Consider the following 24,306-nt stretch of genomic DNA (forward strand, 5'->3'; position numbering starts at 1 on the left):
AGATATGTCACCCACCTGAGTGCCTTCGCACTATTTGGAAATACTTATTAATGAGCGTTTGGCTTTTATAAAATAAATAATAAATAATTTTCCTTAAAATGTGATAATGGTTGGTTTTGAAGTACTTTTCGAAGCTCTTTATTACTGGTCGTCATTCGCCTAAAGTGGACAAAATGCCATTCAAATTGAATTAAGTGATCATAACTTCTTGGTTTAACCCTCACCAATTTGAGCATTGAGTCCACACTAATAAAAATCAAAAGGCTAAATTGTGGCTCGTTAAAAACATTAACAAGGTCATTTGATGGAGGAAACACAGATTTATACCTCAGGATGTGTTCTCTGGAGAACACAGGTAGACTGAAGACAATCCTCTCCAACCTCCAGCTGGCTCGCAAAATGTTCGCAAACAGAATCCTATAAAGGCTCAATTCCACCTCATTTTCCTTGGTAAACCATAACCATCACAATTCAGTCCCCTCCTGACAAGCACACCAAAGCTCAAAGCATGCACCAAATCTCTGGGTTTTACATTTGGTAGAAGGATAAGCATGCATTCTCAATGCAAAAATAGTCAAATCAGTGTTAGAGCTGATTAACCACCTCAGAAAAAGGTATGCACCAAAGAGTGTCCCCGAACGTCTCATCCTTTAACATTGGTACTGTGCTTCTATTAGGCTTAGCCAAAGTTATGCTAGCCCTTCTTAAATTGATACATGGCAGCGTCACTAATCGCTTTAGGCAACATATTTAGCCATGCCATCTCCTCCTAATCAATTTATAATACTGCCCCTGGAAGCATAACGTTTATTGAAGCGCCTCTGCATTACATAAGAAATCATATTACAACTGTAACAGCTTTACCTTCACCAAAAATCCACACTGCAGTGTGCTCCCAGAAGACAACACACCTTTTCCTGAAAGTACTGGAAACAGTCAAGTCAGCAAGGCGAAGCCGGGGGTTCTCATTCCGCGCCCTGAAATTCTGGAAAGACCTCACCCTGAAAACGTACCATATTCACCATTGTTACAAACCTTGCCTACTTCTGATGGCCGAAATTCCAATGTTTTAATGACATTTCGTAAAATATTTGAAATTTCACAGACTGTACTTGTTAGTACCTCACACCTCAAGTTCATGAGTCACATTAGATAGAGCAGACTCTGGTTTGTGGGTAAAGGGTCTCCTGGCTGCTTTATAGTAATCCTACATATTTGATACTCTAACTAGTTGTGGGCGAGCTAAATTAGGCAAAATGTCGGAAAAGTTTGCAAAATACGCTAGATTTTACGAATGTAAAATGTTCCACAGGGCTAATAATAACCAAATATTAACTGCGTGCACAACTTTCTTTTAGAGATTCCGCCTGAAGAAACTATGGAATCATTGCTTTTTACGAGGCTACTGTGTTCTCTGTTGCTATATTTCTTATGAGGCATGCACTGCGATTCGATACTGCCCAGATAAGCTTAAGTACATACATTAAGAAATACATATTTACAAAAGTAAGTAATCATTCACTTTTCACGTAGCGCAAAAACGGCGCGTTTTACTTCGCTGCTGGGTTCAGCTGTCTGGGTTTTCAAGTATATAGGGGCGTATTATCAAGAAACAGCGTTAAAATTATCGCCGCTTTAGCGGCTAACTGCCGCTAACGCGGCGATAATGGGCTTGATAATATGCCCTGGAGAATTCCAATAAGAAGCCCATGTTCTGGTGTCAACATGGGCTTCTATTGGAATTCTCCAGGGCATATTATCAAGCCCATTATCGCCGCTTTAGCGGCAGTTTTCTGCCGCTAAAGTGGCGATAATTTTAACGCCGTTTCTTGATAATATGCCCCTAACTAAGTTAAATACTCTTCCTTGGCATCGGGTTTCGGAGTAGACAGGTATGTGTACTTGCCCAGACACTCGTTGGTTGTGCAGGCTCGTTGCTAGCCGTGGATGTGTGTAACGTCCGCAAAACGTTACTAGTCTATGAGATGGAAGCAAACATGCATCAGATGTTCTCTACAGTCCTGTGCCCTCTTCCAGGCAAACCTAATAATGTATACCACATTATATGCTGGCTGCTATACATAGTGTACACATGAACAAGCACGGGCACATACTGACTGTATAGGGCTGATGCTCTCTCTAGTGTGCGATAGACATACACCCAGGCACTGTCACGGTGCTCCTGATGTGCACGGAGCCTGGCTTTCTCTGGCGCATTGCTCCCCAGAACAAGCACCCACCTTTATCGACATGGAGAGCGTTAAAAAGGCCCAGTGCCCCCGAAATGTCTTAACTATATCAACATTCGCAATCTCGAAAAGTTAGGAGGAGGAGATGGAGAGGAGAAGTGTATGCTTAAAAGGGCCTGCGATAATATCCGGTTCTATTTCAGAACGTCTTTCGGCCAATTCAAGCTACGGTGCAATATGAATCCCAACGACTGATTTGAATGTGCCACGGACGCTTTCTGTTCAAAATTACCGGGCCATATATATTACTCTTGTGTTCGTGATCCTCCAACGTTTCCCTATTACACAAAAGCAGTACAAATCCAATGTGTGACTTACGTCTGGGTGTCCTAAACTTGCAGCCTCAAAAACGCTTCTAGCGAAATCTTCCTGTTTCTGTGTTTCTACTTTATGATTTCGCAAACTTTTCATCTCTGCGATTTTTACTATGGTGATCCATTTTAAGATTGGAAGCCTTGAAACTTCACTCTCAAATATCTGCAGTGGAAACAATTGTGCGTATTCTGCGGCAGCCAAAGTGTGTGTGCTTGCGTGCTGCGCGGGGGGGTGGGTGGGGGTGGTCGGATTGTGCCATAGCGGTGGGATTTTAGCATGTAAACTGGTAGAGGCTTTCGATCAAGCACAACGTTGGTACTCGTTTTCCCGTTGGGTAAAGACATGTCGGACTCCTCGGGTACCAACGTGAGAGGCAGGTAAACGCACAACACTGTCTTACCCTCATGCGCGCTAAACGCACGCTCACGTCTAATGAGGGTTGCTGATGTAACAGCAATTTGTGTTAATACAACTTAGGAGGAAACTTACATGTTGTTCACTGGACAATAACACGTAAAAATTGTTTGAAGCTCAGTCTGTTAGACTACATTATGGTAAACAGTCATACTACTGTATTCAATTACATTTATCTTGATTAAATCCAGTTAATCAAAACCAGTCTGACAGGAAAATGATTGGCTATTTACGAGCATAACAAACGTATTTGGAACCTATTAAAGATGTTGTGATCAATTTTCGTGTGATTGTGTAAGGTTTGAAATGTGTTTATGGAGGATAAACGTAAATGTAACTGAAATGAAAGCGGTCGCCAGTTGTGGCTAGATAAACTGATATTTGGAGACCGTCGATCTGGCCACAGGTATTCTGAAATAGTCCAATAGCGCACCTTGCTTGCTATGCTTATACACAGTAGGCAATGTCCGTGGCTGTCCGACCCTTTATACTGTGTATGTGTTTCTGATGTCTGCTTTCAGAGACCACTTCACTACTGGCCCAAAAACTCCAACAAAATCCTGCTAATGAATTCCCAAATACTGCTCTTGAATGAAGCGGAAAACAGTTTTGAATGCGTAACTTGCCTGTGCCTTGTAACCTGTCAGTACACACTGTGAGAAAAAACCTAGAACATGCAGTGTGTGTCTCACTGTTTTGGAGAGAAGGGCACATGTGTAACTTATTGTAGGTCGCATTGTAAAAAACTGAAATCATTGACAAGACCCGTGAACATCCAGGGTCGCTTTAGGGCTGTGCGCATAAGAGTGTAAACATGTACTTTGTAGATTGTCACTCATTGTAGCGTGAGCGCCCCATAGGGCACCCTAAGAGCAAAATATGTGGCCGAACTTCTCCTCTAAGCCCTCTCATATGCTACTTTCAACCTCACAAACCTAAACGTTTTACGCATCCTAAAGAGGTGCGCAGCATCAATTGACCTCTCAAGCGTAATTTCCAGTTTCCCCAACTCTGTGTAGCTCCGCGACAGAGCTTTACGTGGAATGAAAACAACGAGGATCTCGAAGCGGACGTGGTCTGATAACCGACCTTGGCATCCTTTCTAAGAGCTTGGAACCAGAATCCTGCACTTCCCGTAGTGTGCCACCTAGCATGTACTTTAGTGCCTCTCTGGCACCTCTCTCTCAATGCATTCAGACACATAACCCAAAAACAGACATGCATTTAAACAAGCCACAACTATTGCCTCTGCCAATGCTCATTTGCTGTATAAGGTCAATAAGTAACGATCATTCTGTTGTATCGACAATGCTTCAATTCTGAAAACATGAGACTGTGACATAAACATTACTTAGGTCTGTCAATGGGGGAGTGGTCTTCAAAGTCTCAGTCACTTCTGTTCTGTCCTTCAGTGCACTTTACTCTGCTGTCTCTCTATGTTACACAATTTCCCCCATCTTACTCCCCACATCTTTCTGAAATCCTCCATCTGCGTATCACATCCCTTTCCTCTTTATTGCCCCTTTGCAATCTCTCCTGCATGCACTTTCTTGCATCCCCCTAACTTACCATATCCCTTGCACAGGCCTTCCTATCTGTAAGCATTGTAGTGTCTTTTTCTTTCGTCCGGTCAATATATGCCAGTTGTGCACCTCCTTCAGTCACTGTCACTTAGACTTACAGTTGGCACCGTTACGATTTCTCTGTGCGCTCTGTCGAGACGCTAAGGATGTATTCTCAATATTGTATGACTTATGGACAGGCACAGTGATGAACTCATGCTGTCTTCAGGCTTGGCTCCAGAACTTTCAATAGAGCTCAGTGATAAATGCCCACCTACAGCTTCAACTCACCCTGACACCCAGAGGCAACTGAGTTCACTGTACCCAAAGTAGAGTAGCAATATGTTACACAGAGAAAACTGCAGAAACACCACATCTTGGAAAAAACAAACTCTCTTAAAGAATGCAAGATTAATGCAAGAGAAATTCAAACAGGGACTGCATTGCTAATATGGGATACCTTACTGGGTTTTACAGGCATTGTTCAGAAATGGGTCAGTGTTCTGAGAGTCAGGCTAAGGACATGAACATAGGGCCTGGAAGGGAGGTTTTTTAGTGTTGTTTTTACTGTGGGATCTGAGATCCGGAGGGACCTGTGCCACTGAAAGCCCTGCTCGTTATTGGCAAATGGCATTGATATTACTTACAGCTCCTTGCCTCCCAATTAGCCCCTTCCCCATGCCCTGTAAAGTGTCATCCCTCTGTCTATATATCTGCTAAAACTATCAATTGGCGTATCATTCTGGCATTGTAATTATCAATTCAAGAAAAGGTCATGCAAAGGCATTATGGTTCACTCATTATTTGGAGGAGTACTTCATGAGATTATTTGTCAGAGTAAATACTTATTTTTAGAAGTTAATATATCTGAAACCACACAATTTGTTACATAAAACTTAATTGTAACTCAATTAATAAAGCTGATTTGGAAAGGTATATATAACAACTGACAATAAAGAGTTAATTTATTAATTTGCATACAAAATGTACACAACAAGTAGTTGGGCATGTTCCAGGCAGTTAAGGTGTACATTGACTTGAGTGTCTAGCTCAACTTACAACTATTGGGTAAAGCAAGCTGGGTTATAAGGCCATGCCAGACTGACACAAATATTCACCATTTCTAGGATGGTGTAGGCTTGATCTATATAGCAGCCATCAACCTATTATGTGGTACACACATAAAAAATCATACGTATCATATATATGTGAGTGTAGAGAGAGGAAGAGAGGGAGAGAGGGAGAGAGAGAGTTTTGCACTACAGCTGTAAGTCTCAGCAAAAAAACAACTCCTGGCGGGGCAGTTTTGAGATGCAGTTATACTTTGTTTCAAGGTCTTGTTCACAGTTAACATAATAGTAATAATAGAGAGACTTTAAAGCCATAAACTCGTTGAGAGTGAAAAAAGAACAATGAATAGAAAGTGAATAAATATCAGACAGGCATTCAAACAATGTTACTCCTTCATAAGTACACCATCCATCGCTTGTAAGCAACAAAAAATGCAATGTTGTACTGGTAAATTAATATAAATTCATATTCGTTTTTCTTAATTACAAAATTCATCTTCTCTCCTCGAAATACATAATCTTATTAGCTTAACTGCTGCTTTAAAATTAAGCACATATTCATGTAGCCTATCTTTTTAAAATATTTATTTCAGTATTCGGGATCACTAATAATACTGCAATCCCCGGTGCATTGCTGCTAAATGCAAAAAGGTGTTAACAAATTGTATCATCCCTAGGGGATTCATATTGTTTTGCGTTTCTTTTGCACAGTTAGCAACAACATATAGCAGAGGGACAGAGATAGACAGATAGCAATCGTATAATTCTGCTTGGGTGATAGTGTCCATCGAAAGATCTTTTTTGTTATTTTCTTTATAACTTTGACATCATTTGACATAGTTACACAAAATATTACAAAAAAAGCCATGATAGGTTTCATGCAGATCTGTCAAGGGGATAGATGAGAATAAAGGGTGTCAAAAAAGTGTCTTTCCTCCTTCAAATTCTCATAGAAATCTTTCTCCTCTGCAAGAAAACCACAGAATGGAATTGCACCAAACCTTACATGATATCATAGCTTAACTCAAGAAAGTGACTTTGCTTGATTTGGAGCAAATCCATTAAGTAGTCTTCAGGAAATAAGCATTACAAAAATGAGTTTGTGGGCACAGATGCTTCTCAAACAATCACTGAAACCAATTTAAAAGATAAAGCACTCTGATCGGATGACAGAGTTTATTTTCACTCCTGTTATCCATTTCGAATTTGCGGATTGGTAGTCAGAGTCATGAGCCCACGCGCGCTCACTGGCAGGCAGAACACGTTTGCTATTGCAGCGGCCATTACAGGTATCAGAGCAATATGCCCGCAGGAAAAAAATGGACACATAAGGGGCAAAGTGGCTACTGTTTATACAGTCACAAACACACACGTATCTTTAGATATTTTTGTAGTACACATGTGGTACAAACACATGTTTTGCTGATTAGGTGTGAGTGTGTGCTGCAGAAATTGTAGCATGATGGTTAGTTTAGCTAAGTGCAAGTTGTTCCCCGTGCTTTAAAATTGCATAACACTATTGCAATCCGGTTGGCATGGGGGACAAATACACTTTCTCATCATATCTCAATATTTATGGTAATACCTAGGTGCCTGTGTATGTGTGTGTGTATATATATATATATATGCAGCATACTGGAGTGTCTGGTACCTGGTACTCCTACTAATGAGGAGGGAGTATTTTTTAATTTATTCGGGTTGTCCGCTAACCCGTGCCAGACCGCCCTTTCGACTGCCTCTGCAAACCGGAACTGGTGTGATATATATATATATATATATATATATATATATATATATATATATATATATATATATATATATATATATTCCTACTCCTCCCTATTGCTGCAGGTGAACAGCCCCTAAACCTTCAATCCTTTTTTGAACATTTATTGTACGCTTGAGAGTTTCAGGACCTCAGAAGAAGTCCAAAAATAGTGACCAGTGCATTTCAACTTTATATATATATATATATATATATATATATATATATATATATATATATATATATATATATATATATATATATATATATATATATATATATATGTATATATGTGTGTATATATATATATATATATATCCTAAAAACCCAGATATCACAGGGAAGTGTGAAACATGAAAAATATTTTGATTCCTTGTGCAATATTTATTTCATTATCATAATGACAGCCGCAAAACCACTGTGGAGCTTTACCATTGTCCGAGCTATAGAAACCCAATTTCTCTACCTTATATGGCAAAAAATGTAAACGCTGCAGAACAATCTCTAGCAATATTATTTTCATACATTTAAGTCAGAAACAACATTTTGGTCAGGTCTGCAAATTATGTGGCAAATTATATACTAACTGTGATTAATCCATAATTATGCAGTAAACGTAAGAGCCACAGAAATGCATACGTCCACCTGAGCCTCACCATTGCCCGTTGTTTCTGAACTACTATTTCAAGGAAGACAAACAAAATGTAAACATAAAATAATTCCATGAATTGAAATTGGTAGCCCTACTTTGAAGACATCTGCCTTTTCAAGCTAACTACCCCAAAAAAATAATTATGCAATATAAAAAATACATAATGGGTACCGTACGTAATATAGTTCTATATTGCCAAACCGGGTTTCTAGTAACATTCGCGAACCCCTCAGTCGTCTGACTACTGGTGTGTTGTGTCCCCAGAACTTCTCAATAGTCACATTGCCTGACATTACACACTGACCCGTTATATACCCTACAATGCCTACAAGTATATTTTGCTGTCACTTGACGAGCATTCAATTATTCAATCTTGACCATATATTTCCATAGAATCTTTACCTTCCAGCCTTTGTGATGATCATCTCTGTCCCCACGTCATGGAATTTTAACCACAGTTCTCGCTCATGTAAGAACACCTTAATCCCCTCCATGCCCTGGAAACAAAGGCAACGTTTAGGTTCCTGCAGACATGCATGAGAGTGCGAGAACGCTTTTTGTCATGCACAATGTTGCACATTTGTAGCAAGTCCTGACTTTCCTCTGTGGTGCTAAGACTGCGGCCTACAATTGTTCGCTGCCCCTGCATCATTTGTCGCCTCAAATGCTATTTGGAAATGTAACGGCTGGAGCCATAGCACACCCTCCGCGCTGGAGGTGAGATTAGCTGTTTGTTGCCTTAGAGTCAGGTCATGATAAACACTGACTCGTTGGACAATCCGTGGTGTAGTCCTCTTTCTGATTAAGGTGTGTGAGGGAGAAAGGGAACAATCCTAAGCGAAGTAAGGCACATCGTATGGATTTCTTGTATATTTAACCCTAGGCAGGCTACTTCAGATAGTAGCATCCCATTCATGTCCACAACAACCTTTAAAAATAGGCTGGCATTTGAATAACATGATTATTTGCCAGCTATATGTGTTGTTCAGTTCTTTAATTCTCTTTTTACCACATTTGTTTTGCGTGGTGTTGTCAATAAAAATATTAAGCAGAGTACAGCAGCACATACTGGGCATGGTGGTTGTACCGGGTTGTAGAAGACTGTTATGTCAAGCAAGACACTTCAGTGATAATGTCACGCTCCGGTGGTTGAGGTAAAAGGTCCCCAACTGAGCCCTAGAACTATCCCTTGAATAAACGAGAACCGCGGGCCTTGACTCAAATGTATCCAGTGATTACCATGTCTAGTCGGTGCTTCTCTGCGAGCCACTGTTTGACTATGTCAACTCTGAATTCACAACTTGTTTTTACATGTTTAGCATTGTTTACGAATGTTAGCAAAGCCTGTCACTCTGCCTAAAACAGTATTATGCCTCGCACGGCGACTTTCAAAGAGAACACATCGTCTTAATAAGAGTAAAATAGAAAGATACGCTTATGAGTTACTGAAAATATGACATGAAAAACATTTAACTTCAAGAAAATATGTAGAATATGAGGAAAGAGTGATTTAAAATATATATATATATCACTATTAGGCATTTTTCACACCTACTTATCATTTCTGGAGTCAAATCTCTGACTGTATCATTTTACCATGTTTGACTTTAAGCTGCCAGAAGAAAGTGCCGCTTTGTAAGTAAGAAATGAAGCGTTCCGAAGGGGCCGAGAGGAAACTAGGGGACCTGTCACGGGATGTCTGCTTATCTTACCTGCTGGGTGAAGGCGGCCTGGGGAGAGGAGGGAGGCTTGCTTCCCGCGCCCAGCTGGCTGTCCTGCTTGGAGTCAGACTGCAGCTCCTTGGAGTCCGGGTCCACGGGGGTGTCCGGCATCCCAAAGCCCTCGTCCGAGTCTGCCATGGCGCCGACTCCCCCACTCGGGCTTCACTGCGCAGACACAGAGAGAAGAGAATACACACATGAGGGCCGTAAGAGAAGCCGGCCAGCGCGGGCTTAGCAGCAGGCCGTGCGATAAAGCAATCTGTGCAGTGCTCCGCTAGGAGCAAACCTATCATGCCTGATGTAACTTGCAAACTCAGGGAGTCCCCTGAACAGCGACGTGAATGTGACACCGGGCTACCCACCGGCGTCACATTATCGTCAGCTAGCAGGGAAGATCGCCAAGAAATGTGATAGAATTATGACAATTGAGTATTGAAATACCAGACTGTACGTTTTTACTACATCAGTGTGAATTCACTTTCCGCACACGTGGGCCTAGGTGGCAAGTTGTGTGTGGTGTGTGTATATATATATATATCATAAGAATATAAGAGGTAACAGTGTCTGTAGAAAATTATTCATGTTTGTTTATATTTTAAATTTGCATTAGATATTTGAATGTTGTATGTATTGTCTAGATTGCTTATAGAAATAATGGACGTAATTCTGAAGCTTACTGAAACAATTCTGAAGAGCCAGCAAATAGACCTCTCTCGATCTGATACTTACACGTAATTATACATGTGTTTAGAGATAAATATATGTTTATTTATATGCGTTGTCCATAATTCCAACTACATCTAGTTGTTGAGTGCCAATGTGCCTGTGTCGTCTATCCATTTTTACAGATGCACTCGCTTCATTGTTGATTCAGTTCCATACTTTAGAATCTGCCAACTATTTTATGATAGAGTTTCTTTAATAGTAAAAAATGCTTGCACACATGAAGAAGTGGACTAACATCTGGCCTTCGTGGCTTCCTTGTTGAGAAAATCAACTCTTTTCCTGGGCTTTACGAAAGACCAATAAAGACAACGTGTCTATATATTTTAAGATAAGTTAAGATATGTTAAGATCGCGTGCTAGCAGTGCTTGTCTGCTGTGTGCTTCAAAGCCCCTGAGCTCCTCTACATGATCCGTCTTTAAATTGTTTACGTAAAGTTTGGGTATCTCGATCATATGCTTAAAAACTTTCAAAGAGTATCTATCCCGTGTGATTAAACGAGTTGCAAGATGGTTATTTGACTCTGTTCGCACAATGGGCCTGCAGCAGACACAATACGAGGAAGCCGATCCGAAGGCCTCCTTAGCACTTTTAAAAGGCAGATAATAAATAGCCCCCTGTAAAGACCTGCACCGCGGTGTTAAATCCAAGGCTGGGAGTATTTAAAGATGTGCAGGAGCACGCTGGGGCTGGCGATGGCTCCTCAGAAATGATCAGATCAGAGTCTTGTCACGAGTAACACATAACCCAGCCTCTCAAACTATAAGCCGAGGGTGCCGCTGCTGCACGGTTCAGATACGTGCATCTCTTTCGGATTTGATGTAATAAAGGATCAGATCAGAACATTTTACTGTGAGCATTCAGATTTGTGTGTGTGGGTCAGGGCGCGTCTCTTCCTCCCCCTCTACAAACAAATACTGGTGAGAGGGAAGGGATGCGATAAATGAACTGCCCACTGGTGTCCTACTGTAGATATCTGTGTGTGCAAAACAGGCAAAACAATCTCTATTGTATTTCGAATAAAGCTGACTCGGAAGTCTAAATCTATAAAGCTACATTTTAGTATTAATGTGGTTGCGAGAATCCTCTCCTGTTGCAGGCGAGAACTCCATTGGTAGTTAAGGTGCAAATTATTATGGGGGAAAGTGAAATTTGTGTGTATAGTGCAATGAGCCCCCCTGGGCCTTCGCCACTGCGCCATTTAGTGCATGTGTATCAGTGACTCCCAATGAGAACACCTGTTTACTATAAGTAAAGGGACATTAATATTTAGATTTCCGAACTTGCTAGAGCGCGGAAACTCATCGGGTACACGTAAACATGCCTAGTTTTATCAAAGGAGGAATGAAGGCAGGCAGAAGCAAGCCAAGCGCTCCTTCGGGGGTTGACCTCCGGCAGGAACGGGCACCCGGCGCTGTGCTCTGGAGATGAAGTTCTAGTGCCTGTCTCTGTCCGGGAAGGCTCTTCTGATGCGCACGCATTGTGCGTGGGGGCAACAGAACAACCCTACTACTGTGGGAAGAAACAAGGCTGTGGGTAGTACCTGCTGAGACCGGTGCAGATCTGTCTGGCGAGAATCCACAGGCCCCGGCGCTTCCTCGAAGGGGAGGATGGAGACCCTTCAGAAGCACGGTGGCAGCCGGCTCTGGGGACCCTTATCTTGCTGGCTGAAGCCCATCGAACCAACGCTGGCTGCGTTTTTGTTCGTTCAGAAATAGAAAATTCCCTTTCAAAGTCTGGCGCTGCTTCTCTCCGATCCGCTCGTCTGGAGAACGGGGCCGGCTCGAAAGACTAAAGCAACAGCACCGCTCCGTCGGCCCTCAGCGCCCCATCTTTAAGCCCCTGTCTCTGGCCGTACTGAAAATCATGCTCGGTCTGTCAAGAGTTACAACCAGAATCCAACAACGATAATGGACGAAATCCTTATCGGCCGGGGGTGGGAGGTTCCGCGTCTCCCAGGATGGGGAGAGTCTGACACAAGAGCACTCCAGGGAAGAGGGTCGTTCCGAGCCCGACAGAAGCGCAGTGTGGAGGCTGGCAGCCCTTCCTTTCCCCGCAGTAGCCTCCGCTCGCTGATGTCTCTCTTCCCGGGGCTCCGGCTGCTGTCTCCGGGGGAGCAGATGGAGAGAGAGCCCGACCGCAGCCTTGAAGCCCAGGCGCTCTCCGGGAGGAGAAGCTGAGTCCACTGGCGTGACGTAGGGGGAGCTCTGATCTGGAAGAGCTCAGTCTGGCCAACCAGCTTTGATGCTGCTCTGTAGACACACACACTCCCCCACCTCCTCTCTCTTGGCCTTCTGCCTCTGCCCCCTCCCGCAGCTTCTCTTTTCCCTTCGCCTTCCTTTTCCTTAACCCACCCCTCGCCTCTCCTTTATTTTATCACTCGAGGGAGCGATTGGTAAACTTTCTCCACAATCATTTCTTCTCATTACTTTGTATATTGTTCTTGCTATATTCTTCCCCGTTCAAGTGTCTTTCACGGGGTAGTTTCTTTCTATCCTTCTTTATCGCCTAAGATAACTAACTGCGCAAACGCAATTGGTTCCCTGTCGCGTCCGGAATAAGCACAAAAACCGTAAATTGCATGATATTAACTGATCCTCTGAAGATAAACGGATGTGTATAATGTCACAGGGGGAAGTGAAGCCACCCTCCCACTTTATCTCTTTATTTAGAGACCGCTCTGCCAGATTTGTTAATAAAAATGGCGAGGCGTCGACAATAGAAGCGAAGATGGACCCGGAGACATTTATTACTGCAAAAAAAGATCAAAGTTCCAGGCCTTGCGTCCCCCTGACCGCAGGAATGCTCCAACGATTTAACTCGAAGGTAGAATGTATATACGAACTCGGGACCATCCTCGTATTCAAATAATCAAGCTGTCAGAGAGCGCCGAGAATACTTTTATCTCGGTTTCTTCTTTCTGTGCCTCCATTCTTATTTGCTCTCCCTTTTTTCTTGATTAGTGTCTGATTTTGAAGCTAAAGTTGAATAGGTCAGTGCAGACTGAACACCCTGTCAGCCCTGCCTCCTCTTTGTATGCACTGAAGAGAAACAGACAGGGACACGTTTTGATAAGGTTGGAATAAATGTCATGGTTTGGGTTATCGCTCCCTCCCTCCCCCTCACACCCGCGTGCACTGCAGCCCCTTTCCCTACTTGCATATTCCAGACCCATGGACGAAGCGGACGGCACGAAATAAAGAGATCAGATCTGCGAGAATCATGGCAAGTGGGGATTATTGCACATAAGAGGGAATCTGAGGAAAGATTGCCTTGGATGCACGTTCCGCGTGAGCACGGGCACCAGGGGCATTCTTCGCGTGTCACACACCCTGGCACCAGATGGAGCCTGTCGGCTGTTCTTCTGCCCCCTCCGAACCAGTCACGGGAACAGCCCGGGCGACGAGCACCCCCAGCCCACCTGTATCGCACCCCCGACTCGAGTTATATTCAAAGTTCCACACGTGCAATCTATGCGTCTACCTTAGCCGTGAGAGCAGTGCGTTTAATGTAATCCTCCGGCAATATCGAGTGAATGCGTCCCTTGGAAAGTGCTTGAAGGAACCCAGGTTGGTAGCAGTCGAGTATTTACATGTGAATGGCACACAGATCACACTGAGATCGTGGACAAATCAAGGAGCTGAGAGTTTGTTCTTAATCATGGAGGGTGAGCTGATATGTGGAGCAAACCAGACACCATTGCCCGCAATGTACTCATGCATGTGCAAAAAGACCGTGTGTTCGTATAGATAAATGTGAACGGATTTATGTTTACGACATTCCAAGATGTATGCGCTTAAATCCACTTGCTTATGACCTTTTATTTCAGGGGTAATGCCGCCAGAACCCCATCATTAAGTATGGACTATAATGCACGTTACGTGCTGTGTAAATGTGTGCGTGTGCAAAAAGAATCTGAAATGTAAAGAAATGTTAACATATCTGACATAATTCTGGTTATTAGTTCTTTGTATACTTGCGTTATGTGTCTCTAGTCTGAATACAGCTAATCGCCCTATTTAAAAATCCCCTTTTTGTGCCTGAAGAGAACTAAGATATAAGGGGTGAAATAACTTGCCTAGGATCACACGGCTTCTCTAGTGAAGCCGCCAGATTTCTTGTTCTCCCCAATTAGGGTTCAGAATCGCCAGCTTAAGCAATAGACCGCAACGTCTCATGAGATCAACATTAAATAGCGCAACTGTAAGGTTCTCCCTTAGTCCATTGATAATAAATCAATAGTTATTCTGTATTTACGAACAGTCAAAGCAGAAACTGTCTTTGATACTTCCCTGTCCATCTGTTAAATGTGGCTGTCTCGGGTCATGTTTTGTTAAGACTAGCATGCACTTTGAACGGAGGCGACTCATCAGTGAGGTGAATCGAGTTGCCCTTACGCCTTTCTGTTATTACCGTAAACACGGTGACCGCTGACGTGGAAATCTTGCAAAGAACAGGACTGGTTCTCCGATGGAGGTGCCGGCTGGGGCTGAGCTTCACAGCGGACAAAGATTCTTATCTCAGTCCCTCTCGGAGAAGGGAGGCACTCTAGGTGTGTTTAAGCTGCCCAAAGAACAAAGGTCAGGGCCCAAGGTGACAAGAAGGAGGGACACTAACCTCTGTATTGGTCCCCGCCGTTCTCCGAAAGATCACAACGTAGCGGAAAAAGAACTCAAAGATGTGACCTGTCCAATCAGGATCCCAGCTAATATCGCGGCAAAAAGCCTCCCATCTAGAAGGGTTGTGGTCTTGTCCAAATAGAATATTACCGTTTATGACCAACCATACTCTTGTAAAATAAGGAAGGAAGCTCAGGGGGTATTTCTTATCTCGCAGTCACTGCACCTATAGGACACAGCGACGTCACCAGACACGCAACTGCCCCTTGACATGCCTGGCTGCCTCCCAGATAGAATAGCAAAGGACTGGGAAAGTGTATTCCTGTAAAACTCAACAAGAACGGGTAGCCTACGACCTGAAAATTAACCACACACACACGGAAACACACATGAACACGCACACACACCACCACACTCAACTATATCACATGCTTAAAGTCACCCTCACCACACACAACACCGAACGCACAAGTCTCTTTCTCGCAGGCACCACAGCTCACTGCCGCACCCCAACAAACCCAATGCCACCCCACACCCAGGACTCCCAAGCTGCCACTGCACCATACACGCACCACACAACCCAGAGGTCGTGCCCTTGCGCACACCACACGCGTGCAGACACCATATGTTCATGCGCGCTCGCCGACTCGGCTTCAAGAAACATGCTATGCGGTCTGTATCTGAAAGGTGGATTTCATGCAAACAAACACAGTATTTGTTATGCCCGCGTATTTAAGAAAGAATAAAGATGTAGGGTGTGCTGCCCCGCACAGGGTTATGGCACTCCACTGGACCGTTTTTATTATTAGTAGGAAAGCTTGTCAAATGAATGTCCGAACACCTCTTAATGGAAGGCAGTCAGGCCTATATATAGCAAGTGATAGCCTGGGTCGCTGCACATGCAAGTCTAGGAACCAGCTATTTGCCATATTGAGAAAGTAGTAGCCCAGGCTGCGCTGAGCTCAATTAAACTTCATCTCAGATCCTCCGGACGCCCCCCAAACACGAGGGACACCTCCGACCTCGCCCTGGAACCTTTATCTCAAGGAGCTGCTTTGTCTCTGGTGAAAGGGAACACAGGTTGTTCCTAATTCCCGTTTGCATGACATTTTCTGTTGACGAAGACATTTGTAATTGTCTCTTCAAACAGGCGAGTGAAAGCAGGACGTGCTTATGAAGAGGCGAGCTGAAATCTCCGTGACACCGCTGCACGTGAAGCTGCCGCTCGGTGGAGCTTTTCGTGGTAAGTGGACATCTTAAACACCAAATCCTGTGGCTTCTCTGTTTTTCTGTTTAGCAATGTCCGGGTAAACATTCTACTGTTCATAATAGTTTCAAACACGTTTACGCAGATGTAATGTTTTTAAGAAACAGTATACATTTGACTCTGAAGATTACTGAATATTAGAGTGCTTTTATCTACGTCTTTGGTCTTGAGCGAACAAAATTGTACTTTCAAGTTTAGGGATGTAGTGGGGTATTCAGCCTTTACCAACTAAGCTAGACCCCTTGAACACAGAGAACACGTGAGGAGGATAGGAACTGGTTTACTGAAGAGGCCATCCCGTGCAGTGGAAAAAGAAAACACATTTCTCCTTACCCAGCTCTACATCTAACAACCCCCAGCAACAGGTATTCCAGAATACTGCTTTGCGTGATGGTGTCACCTGGTGTTTGATAGGTATTGTGATACCATTCACTGGATGGCCCCTTTACATAAACTGACATATCTAATTGGTGGTGTTTTGAGAGGTTTTAGGCAGAAATTACCCAGTTTGGAGGCTTGAAGTAAATGCACGCTACCCCCACCCTTTTTTCATGTGTTGGGCATGTACACCCATAGTCGGCCTCAAATTCAGGTTTTTGTAAACTTGTGACATTTCTCTAGAGATAACCGGACTCTGTACATTCTAGTTCAAGTGCTGCCCAGGAGTAGTTGCGCTCTGTGTGACGTATTCCTGGAGGTTGGGTGCTTGTGTATATGTCTTGTCTGTCTGTATACGTTTATAAGAAGGCGCGCATGTTGTGTGTGAGACAATGGTGTGATACGTTGTCTTAACCAACGGGGATTGATTAGACATTGACTAGACATGCACACACTCGTGCGCACCTTGTGTGAATTGTATATTTTACAAGTATGGCGTGCAGCCATGCCCATCACATCCTGGCTCGGCAGGCTTTGTCTGCCCCACGCCTCCTGACACATGAGCTATTTTTAATTGTAAGTGATGAGAAACAAGCCTGCGCGCCAAGGTCATTTGACGACCTGTCCTCTGTCTTGGCTAAAGGGCAATGTGCGACGATGTCATGTCATTCTTACATGCATATTGTTCGTGCTTTGTGTGAATAACTACAAAATATAAAATACAAGGACACATCTAATGTGAAGATATTTAGCAACCAGAGCAACGACTGCAAGCTCTTTCTTCCCCTCTCTCATACACTCCCACATACTCTCTGGTTCTCTCTCTCACACAAACAAAAACGAACACACCACCGTGCATTCACAAATCAGGCTTCGCTGTGGATTATGTAATTTAAAAGATCGAGAGGTGACAAGATAAGCTAGTGTTTACACCGTGTTTACTTATCTTGAAGTTATTTTTGGTACTCCTGTTAATAAAAATACACAAACACACGCACAGTACACTCACAGACATTAACGCACACTTCATGACACAGCAGTGCACAGACATGTGCAAGTGGGCATTCCTACGGGCACACGTACAGACTTCCAAATGTAAGCATGTCTCTAGATATGTCTACACAGGCAGATGTATGCACACATGAAAAATACAAAACCATTCAACACGGCCATCTGTACATCTATACTGAAAAACATGAAAGCGCGGGTAGAATCACGCCTGGCTAATGCATGGAAACGACGTGGAAGCGGGAAAACGCCTTTGTTTCAAGTAGAGTCCGGGCAATTCAACTTTTGTTCAGTGCAGTTGCCAATAATGTTTACTGCTCGGATGCAGGGTTTAACTTTTTCCAGTCCCTGTGTTGAGATAAAGGATCGCAAATTAAAAATACCTTACATTTCAGTAGAGTATAACGAAGCTATTCTTTAATATGACATTTTACCTGTTGCATGGAAGTATCAAAGCTAAATAAAAATATTTAGAATACATCCACCCTCGAGGTCCAAGATCTCCTTCACTCGAGGACTCGAGCGTTTGCAGGAATAGCCCGGGACAATAACAGGACAGGAATTGGATTACGACGAGCACTGAAAATGGTGAGAACTCCAGTCTCACATTCAGAGTTTAAAGAGTTCTGTAACTGATCCTGCGATCTCGAAGGCGGCGAGAACAGTTATAGTGAGGGCATTTACCCAGTCGAGGATGGTATGTTCTAGGTCGGGGACAGGCGGAAGTTTCTTTCTTTCCTTACTTGTTTGTAGGTAAGCGATAGAAAGGCGAAGAAAGGAAGAGTCGGCACCCAGGGGAAGAGCAGGTGAGAAACGGGATCAGGTAATGCTCTAGGGCCTAAGCACGCGGTGATTCATACTCGATGTGTTTGACAAAATATTTGTTTTTTAAACAATTTCACTTTTAGTGGACGGCATTAGCTATGAACTTTTTCATGACCTTATCTGTCCCTCGTTCGCCTTTTTCTGCTTCTGCCCTGGTGTTCTTGGCCTCGCTATCCCTTTGATTCTCTCCTTCTCACTCCGTCTTTGACTCTTTTCGTCTCCTTTTTTCTCCTCTCATTTCCTCTCTCAATCTAGAGACAACCTCCAGAGCTAGGGAGCTCCTCCTTTACATTAGGCCAGGGGTGGACACTGTCCCGACCGAAAGCCACTTGGGACTCTACCTTTGAGGTGGTTGGAGAAGTGGTCACGTCGGACAGCAGGTGACCAGGTGGAACATGAGTTCTGGACCAGGTTTAGAAGGCGGAAGTGACATAGATGATGCTGCCATTTCCGGCACTGAGGTTGGGTGCTGGGGTATAATCTGTTCACCCTCTTTGGGTTTTGACCCAGTCCATGCACAGGGTCCTGCTTTATATGACTGCGTTTGACGCACGAACAGATAGCTCAACTTGCGTGTTCCGGCCTTTTATCATTTGATTGGATAAGGAAGTTTTTTGTGTGTTTAATTTTGATCGTATGAGGGGGATTACGTTGTCCAATCTTGAATTTCGCAAAACAATAATTCTAGAAGAGTAATAACTTGCATAACGTTCCCAGCTTGAGGCCGAGGTTATTCGCCCCTCTCATGCCAGAGTGCATGGGATCTATCACTGGACTCTAGTTGCAATCCTTACGGTCTACAGGGTACGGGGATAGGTCTGAGATTGGTGGTTTCCTCCTCCTAGATGGCTGTTTGAGGGTAGTGTGAGCCGGCCAGCAGGAAAGAGATTATTCTGGGTCAGGACACCAAGGAATGATGGTTGCCCCCGACCACCATCTCAAACAGGTGTCCACACGGGAGCGTGCACGGAAGCGCAATGTTAGAAGCAGTTCTTTCCCCCAAAATTTGCCAGGCAGTTTCGTCCAGCTATATTTTGAAACTTTGGCGATTACAATTGTTAGTTCATGAATAAACAATTTCTGTACACTTGTTGAGTCGTCAGTGGGAGTCAAATACTTTTATACATAACGATACTACATTTTAAATAAAAAAAGGATTGTGGTCTGAAAACGAATGTCAGCTACTATCACTAGACAGGACAAAATGTGTCACATTGGTGATTTCACTGTTCTTGAAAGGCATTTCCTACTCAAAGTAATGGCGCACTATCCAGGAAAATGGACTCTGAACCAATGAAATCTCACAAAATTCTACAAAATTAAAGTAAAGCAAAATAGACGAATTCCTCACAACCGTGATACAACTTTTATAAGGCCTGGTGGATTCAGTCACATATACAATCTTGCTGGCTTTCTCTGCTGCACCCCTTTCTCCCTTATCCACCAGAGTGCCTCCTCCTATCACCTCCCCCTACGAACAACTCCCACCCGTTCCCAATGACAGCCTGAGACCAAACTTTGTTGTTTGGTTAGAGATATAGAAATCTGAAGCCGTATTTATTGAGTAAATATAAATACAAATTCACATCATCACCGTATAGTACTCTTATATACAGGTTGCAACACAGTTTTTTCCTCGCAATACATACTCCGCTCGACGTTGAGTCACCTACAACTCCCATACTTCCCTGTGCATCAAAAATCATTCTGTGAACTCACGGTTTACCCTTCAACTCCGACCCCAACACCTCAGACCTTCCTAACCCCTCTGGGGGGTGAGTAGCACAACTGTACTTATGGAAATCCTTGCTGTTTATAGTCGTGCAGGAGGCCTGCTCACCCCAGAGCAACCCTACCTGGGGCACTCCTTACACCCCCTGGGGAGCTAGTCTTGGCAACGTGGCCATGGTGCCCTGGCGCAGCCCCATCCCAAAAACATCCCCAAAAATCAGTGTTCCAAAGCGCCAACTGTGCATGTCTGAAAGGGGGGGGGGTAAGGGATCAAGAAAGCAACTGGTCCAACCCCTGCAAAATTTCAGAATCCTTTACAATTGAGGAAAGCACCCCCTTTGAGGTCTACGAGACATTGATGTCCTCTGTAACTGCCCGAAAACCATGAACTCACCTCGCCTTAACATGAGAAAAAACATAACATAACAAATTAAAATAATATAACGTACATAGGATCTACCTGAAGCAGAAACGGAGAGTTTAAAACAACTGCAGCTCGCAGCAGCTTCATAAATATGACAGGAGGAACCTGACCTAACACAACATGAAAAACTTACACCAAATTGAGTCTACTAACTTCGGGGATGGGTGGCTGAGTACAGAAGAGATTCCCGCCATGCAGTAGCTTCTAAACTGCGGGCCTCAGGGTGCGCGGAGGCAGCGGTCTCTGCTGCAAGCAGGACTGGAGCAAAGAGTCTGGTGGTGTTGGCTTAGATGCGCCTTTTACCTGTGTGACCCTCTGGCTAGGCCTCACGAGTCGACAACTCTGGCCGAGGGACCCCCCTCCCCCCTGCTATCTCCATGGCAGGCCGGGGCCAAGGTAGGGGAATCACCTGCTGGTTCGTCCGCCATCTTGTGCCTCCGGGCTCTGCTGTGTCCTCCATGTTGGCTATCCCCATTTGGGGTGTGTCTTTGGGCATTTTCTCGCTTTATTGCTGTATCTCTCCTTCCATGTACATTTTCGGTCTCTTTCTGGCTCGCATTTTCAATTTCTCCCCGTAATCACCCACTCTTTTTTTCCGTTCGTCTTGTTTTTCTCTCTACAGGTACACACCCACAACCCTCCCCGTCTCTCTAGCCCCACTCGTGCTCACACACTCTGTTCCCCTTTGTCTATCACTGTGCACTCAAAAGCACGCTCTCTCTGCCACCCCGTATTTAATATCACAGCCATTTGGCGGTAAAGTGGGCGGAGGTCGTGGTCCATGTGTGTAGCATCAAAGTGGCGCAGTGCGGTGCTCCTACTGTAACTCGCGTGAGAATGCTCGTGGTGCCGACTGCGCACTGCAGCGTGTGTTGGTAATGATAGATTGTTACAGAGGTAAAACATGCACGCAGGGCTCCAGTATATCACGACGATTTCCCACAATCGCAAAAAAGCACTGAGCTGCATGAACTAACTCTAATGTCTCGCTCATCGCCCACCCTCCAACGCATTGGCTGTTGGAGATTTTGAGGAACTCCGGCCGACCGACGCATATGTCTGAATGTTGTGCAAGTCAGCTCAGACGTTTCTTCACACTTGCGTGGTATTCACACTTCTGCTTCCCTCTGGTCGATGTGCCGGGTGCACACATAGGAAGTGTTTTGCTGTAGGATGTCAACAACGCCTTGTGCAGTATATATTTACAAAGAACTTTGCACTGCACTTATGAATAAGTGAAGTCTGACACACTTGCGAGGTGCCAACTTTCTGACAGATGCACTGATGGAATTTTTAAATGCTTTACATCTCAGACCCCCCCCCCCCCCCACACACACACACTCTTTTGGCATGTCCTACATCTTGTAATTAGCATATTCTCCCGACAATACTTGTATATCCTCTTCGCTTGTCGACAACTTGGAATCTTGAGCGACAGGGTAATCCACCACTGACAAGCGGCGTAGGAAGGGCTCATATTCTAACTGGTCTTCCATTTAGTATAGATGTGCACAACTGTACTTATGGAAATCCTTGCTGTTTATAGTCGTGCAGGAGGCACTGGACCCGACTCGAGGAGCCCACGTGCGAGAAAATCCGTTCAGAAATGCGCTCTTTTCGAGCAATTCTCAGAACGTCCTCGGCAGAAAGAACGCCCAATGAAACAGTGCGTCTGTCCTAAATTCAGACGCGCAAGTCTGTGTTATGGATTTGTTGTGTCTTAAGATTGCCTTGTCCAAGACAGCAGACCAGAGGGCGCAGGCGCACAACATTGACTCTCCAACACAGACAGAGATCAACAAAACACCCATTTACACTCACCAAATGGCAATTACACACACTAGCGTATTTTGACGTGCGCGCTCGCAAACACCCACACACACTGACTTCTCTCACTTTAAGCACACACACCCTGGTTAGGTGTGCTTGTATACAAAACTCGAAGGAGAGACGTAAACAGTTCACAGACAAAGAAATACGTACATGCTCACCCACAAAATACACACTCACACTACGAGTTAACTTGAGTGTTCTGCCTTATTAATGAGTGGATGCGTATATCTAAGGAGGGAAACACAAGCACAGACCGCACAAATAAAGGCGCAAGCACACATTGTGCAAAATAAAAAAAATAAAAAAAACACACACACCAGGATGCACAAACTCGCCCTTATAGTGCACTTAAAAGTGTAGGGGCACACGGATGCGCCTGCTTATACAATCAAACAGGGTATGTGCACTCGCATCTACCCATCCACAAAACTAAAAGGCGAATTGCTGCTTAGGACGCAACCAGGCATCGCCTCTGCGTCAAGACCCGCTCTCACCCCACATCATCGATGCGAACTATAACAAGGACTTTCGTGTTTAAGTCATCTAACCCCAAGGAAATATCAACTGGTGCAGGAAAGGCGCACACGACCACAGACCCTTGAACATACACATACCCTAAGTAAGCAAAGCCCTTCTCCATAATTTGTAAGAGCATTTCTAAGGATTTGGAAAGATCCTTTCTACAAAGTGCGACACGTGTTACCTTGAGCGCAGGCTGCTCCACCAGCCGTCAATCAAGAACAAAACCTGGGAAACGAGCGGAGGAGGAAATGCAGGCGAATGATAAGTGCTCCGAGCGTCGAGCTGCGGCCATCGACCGGTACACTTTTATGACCTTCTCTGGGTCTTGGCCATTTTTTTTCCTGGGTTTCCTGCAACATCTTGAGGATTAAAGGTCTTGTTCCTCGTTGGAGTCTCTGTGTTGGCGCCGCGTGTCTTGTTATTAATTCATTCTTCCATCCCTTTCAGAAAAGAGTCACATAATTAAGGCAGGGCTGACCCTCCTCCAGCGCCACCGACAACTCTCCAACCCCTACTACGAAAACACGAATGAACATTGGTACGCATTATTGCAGTTTTAAAATATTAGCGCTTTGCAGTCGGCACACAAATGCAGTTGGAGTGCTACGGACTTCTCTAAAAGGAATTGTAGCTCTGGTAGATCTCTCTGTAGTCGTGGATTTCAAATTCTATTGATGAATGGTAACATAATGAAGGCCTCTGTCTTATGTCTTTATTTAAAACAAGTCGAGTTTGCATGTTGTGTTTTCCACAGTTTAAATGACATTAAAATGTGAATAGTTATTATCTCCATCAATACCTTTCGTACTATGCATACATGTATGATATAACACACACACGATAATCTCGCATAGAGCTATTCTGCATACCCTTTCAACATGGCTACGTTTTATTAAAACGAGAATGGTGCAGATATCCGGGTGATCGGGATGTTGCTAAGGTGCAGCTGGAGCAAAGCCGATTCCGCGGCGTTTGCTCGGCCACCTTCATCGACACCGCACCAGGAGGAATTGGGCCTAGGCCATGCACCCGATTGAATTAAGATCGCACCATTCGTGGCCTCGGTCTTTCTCTGAACTAACAAACATACAACCCCCAATCAGGAGGTCATCCTCCATTGTATCAATTGGGTGAAGGGCATCTCTATTCCTTGGCTAAACTCTGTGCAATCCTCCGTCAAAGCCACAGGCTGCATTAAACTGTATACTTCTCCGACTTTCTGACGAA

General features: G+C 44.2%; 2 protein-coding genes across 7 annotated transcripts in view; one reads left to right on the top strand and one right to left on the bottom strand.

Moving 5' to 3' along the window:
- TBX5 (T-box transcription factor 5) overlaps positions 1–21,265 on the bottom strand; it is a 476,135-nt gene extending 454,870 nt beyond the window's left edge. For 2 of the 5 annotated variants that reach the window (XM_085633554.1, XM_085633549.1), the window contains exons 1-3: positions 12,016–12,769; positions 9,740–9,913; positions 8,430–8,524 (exon numbers count right to left, since the gene is read on the bottom strand). In XM_085633554.1, coding sequence (XP_085489680.1) covers positions 8,430–8,524; positions 9,740–9,886 — 242 coding nt within the window. In that variant the 5' untranslated portion in view covers positions 9,887–9,913; positions 12,016–12,769. Of the gene's footprint in view, positions 1–8,429; positions 8,525–9,739; positions 9,914–12,015; positions 12,770–15,089; positions 15,226–20,877; positions 21,001–21,133 lie in introns of those variants that run through there. The other 3 variants (XM_085633551.1, XM_085633552.1, XM_085633550.1) reach the window with 3 other exon arrangements.
- LOC146784101 (uncharacterized) overlaps positions 13,655–24,306 on the top strand; it is a 403,383-nt gene continuing 392,731 nt past the window's right edge. The window contains exons 1-2 of one of the 2 annotated variants that reach the window (XM_085633555.1): positions 13,655–14,041; positions 16,242–16,334. In XM_085633555.1, the coding sequence (XP_085489681.1) occupies positions 16,265–16,334 (70 nt within the window). In that variant the 5' untranslated portion in view covers positions 13,655–14,041; positions 16,242–16,264. Of the gene's footprint in view, positions 14,042–15,985; positions 16,335–24,306 lie in introns of those variants that run through there. The other variant, XR_014970462.1, reaches the window with a different exon arrangement.

The sequence above is a fragment of the Triturus cristatus genome, chromosome 11 (genome assembly GCF_964204655.1).
Source record: "Triturus cristatus chromosome 11, aTriCri1.1, whole genome shotgun sequence".
Lineage (NCBI taxonomy): Eukaryota > Metazoa > Chordata > Amphibia > Caudata > Salamandridae > Triturus > Triturus cristatus.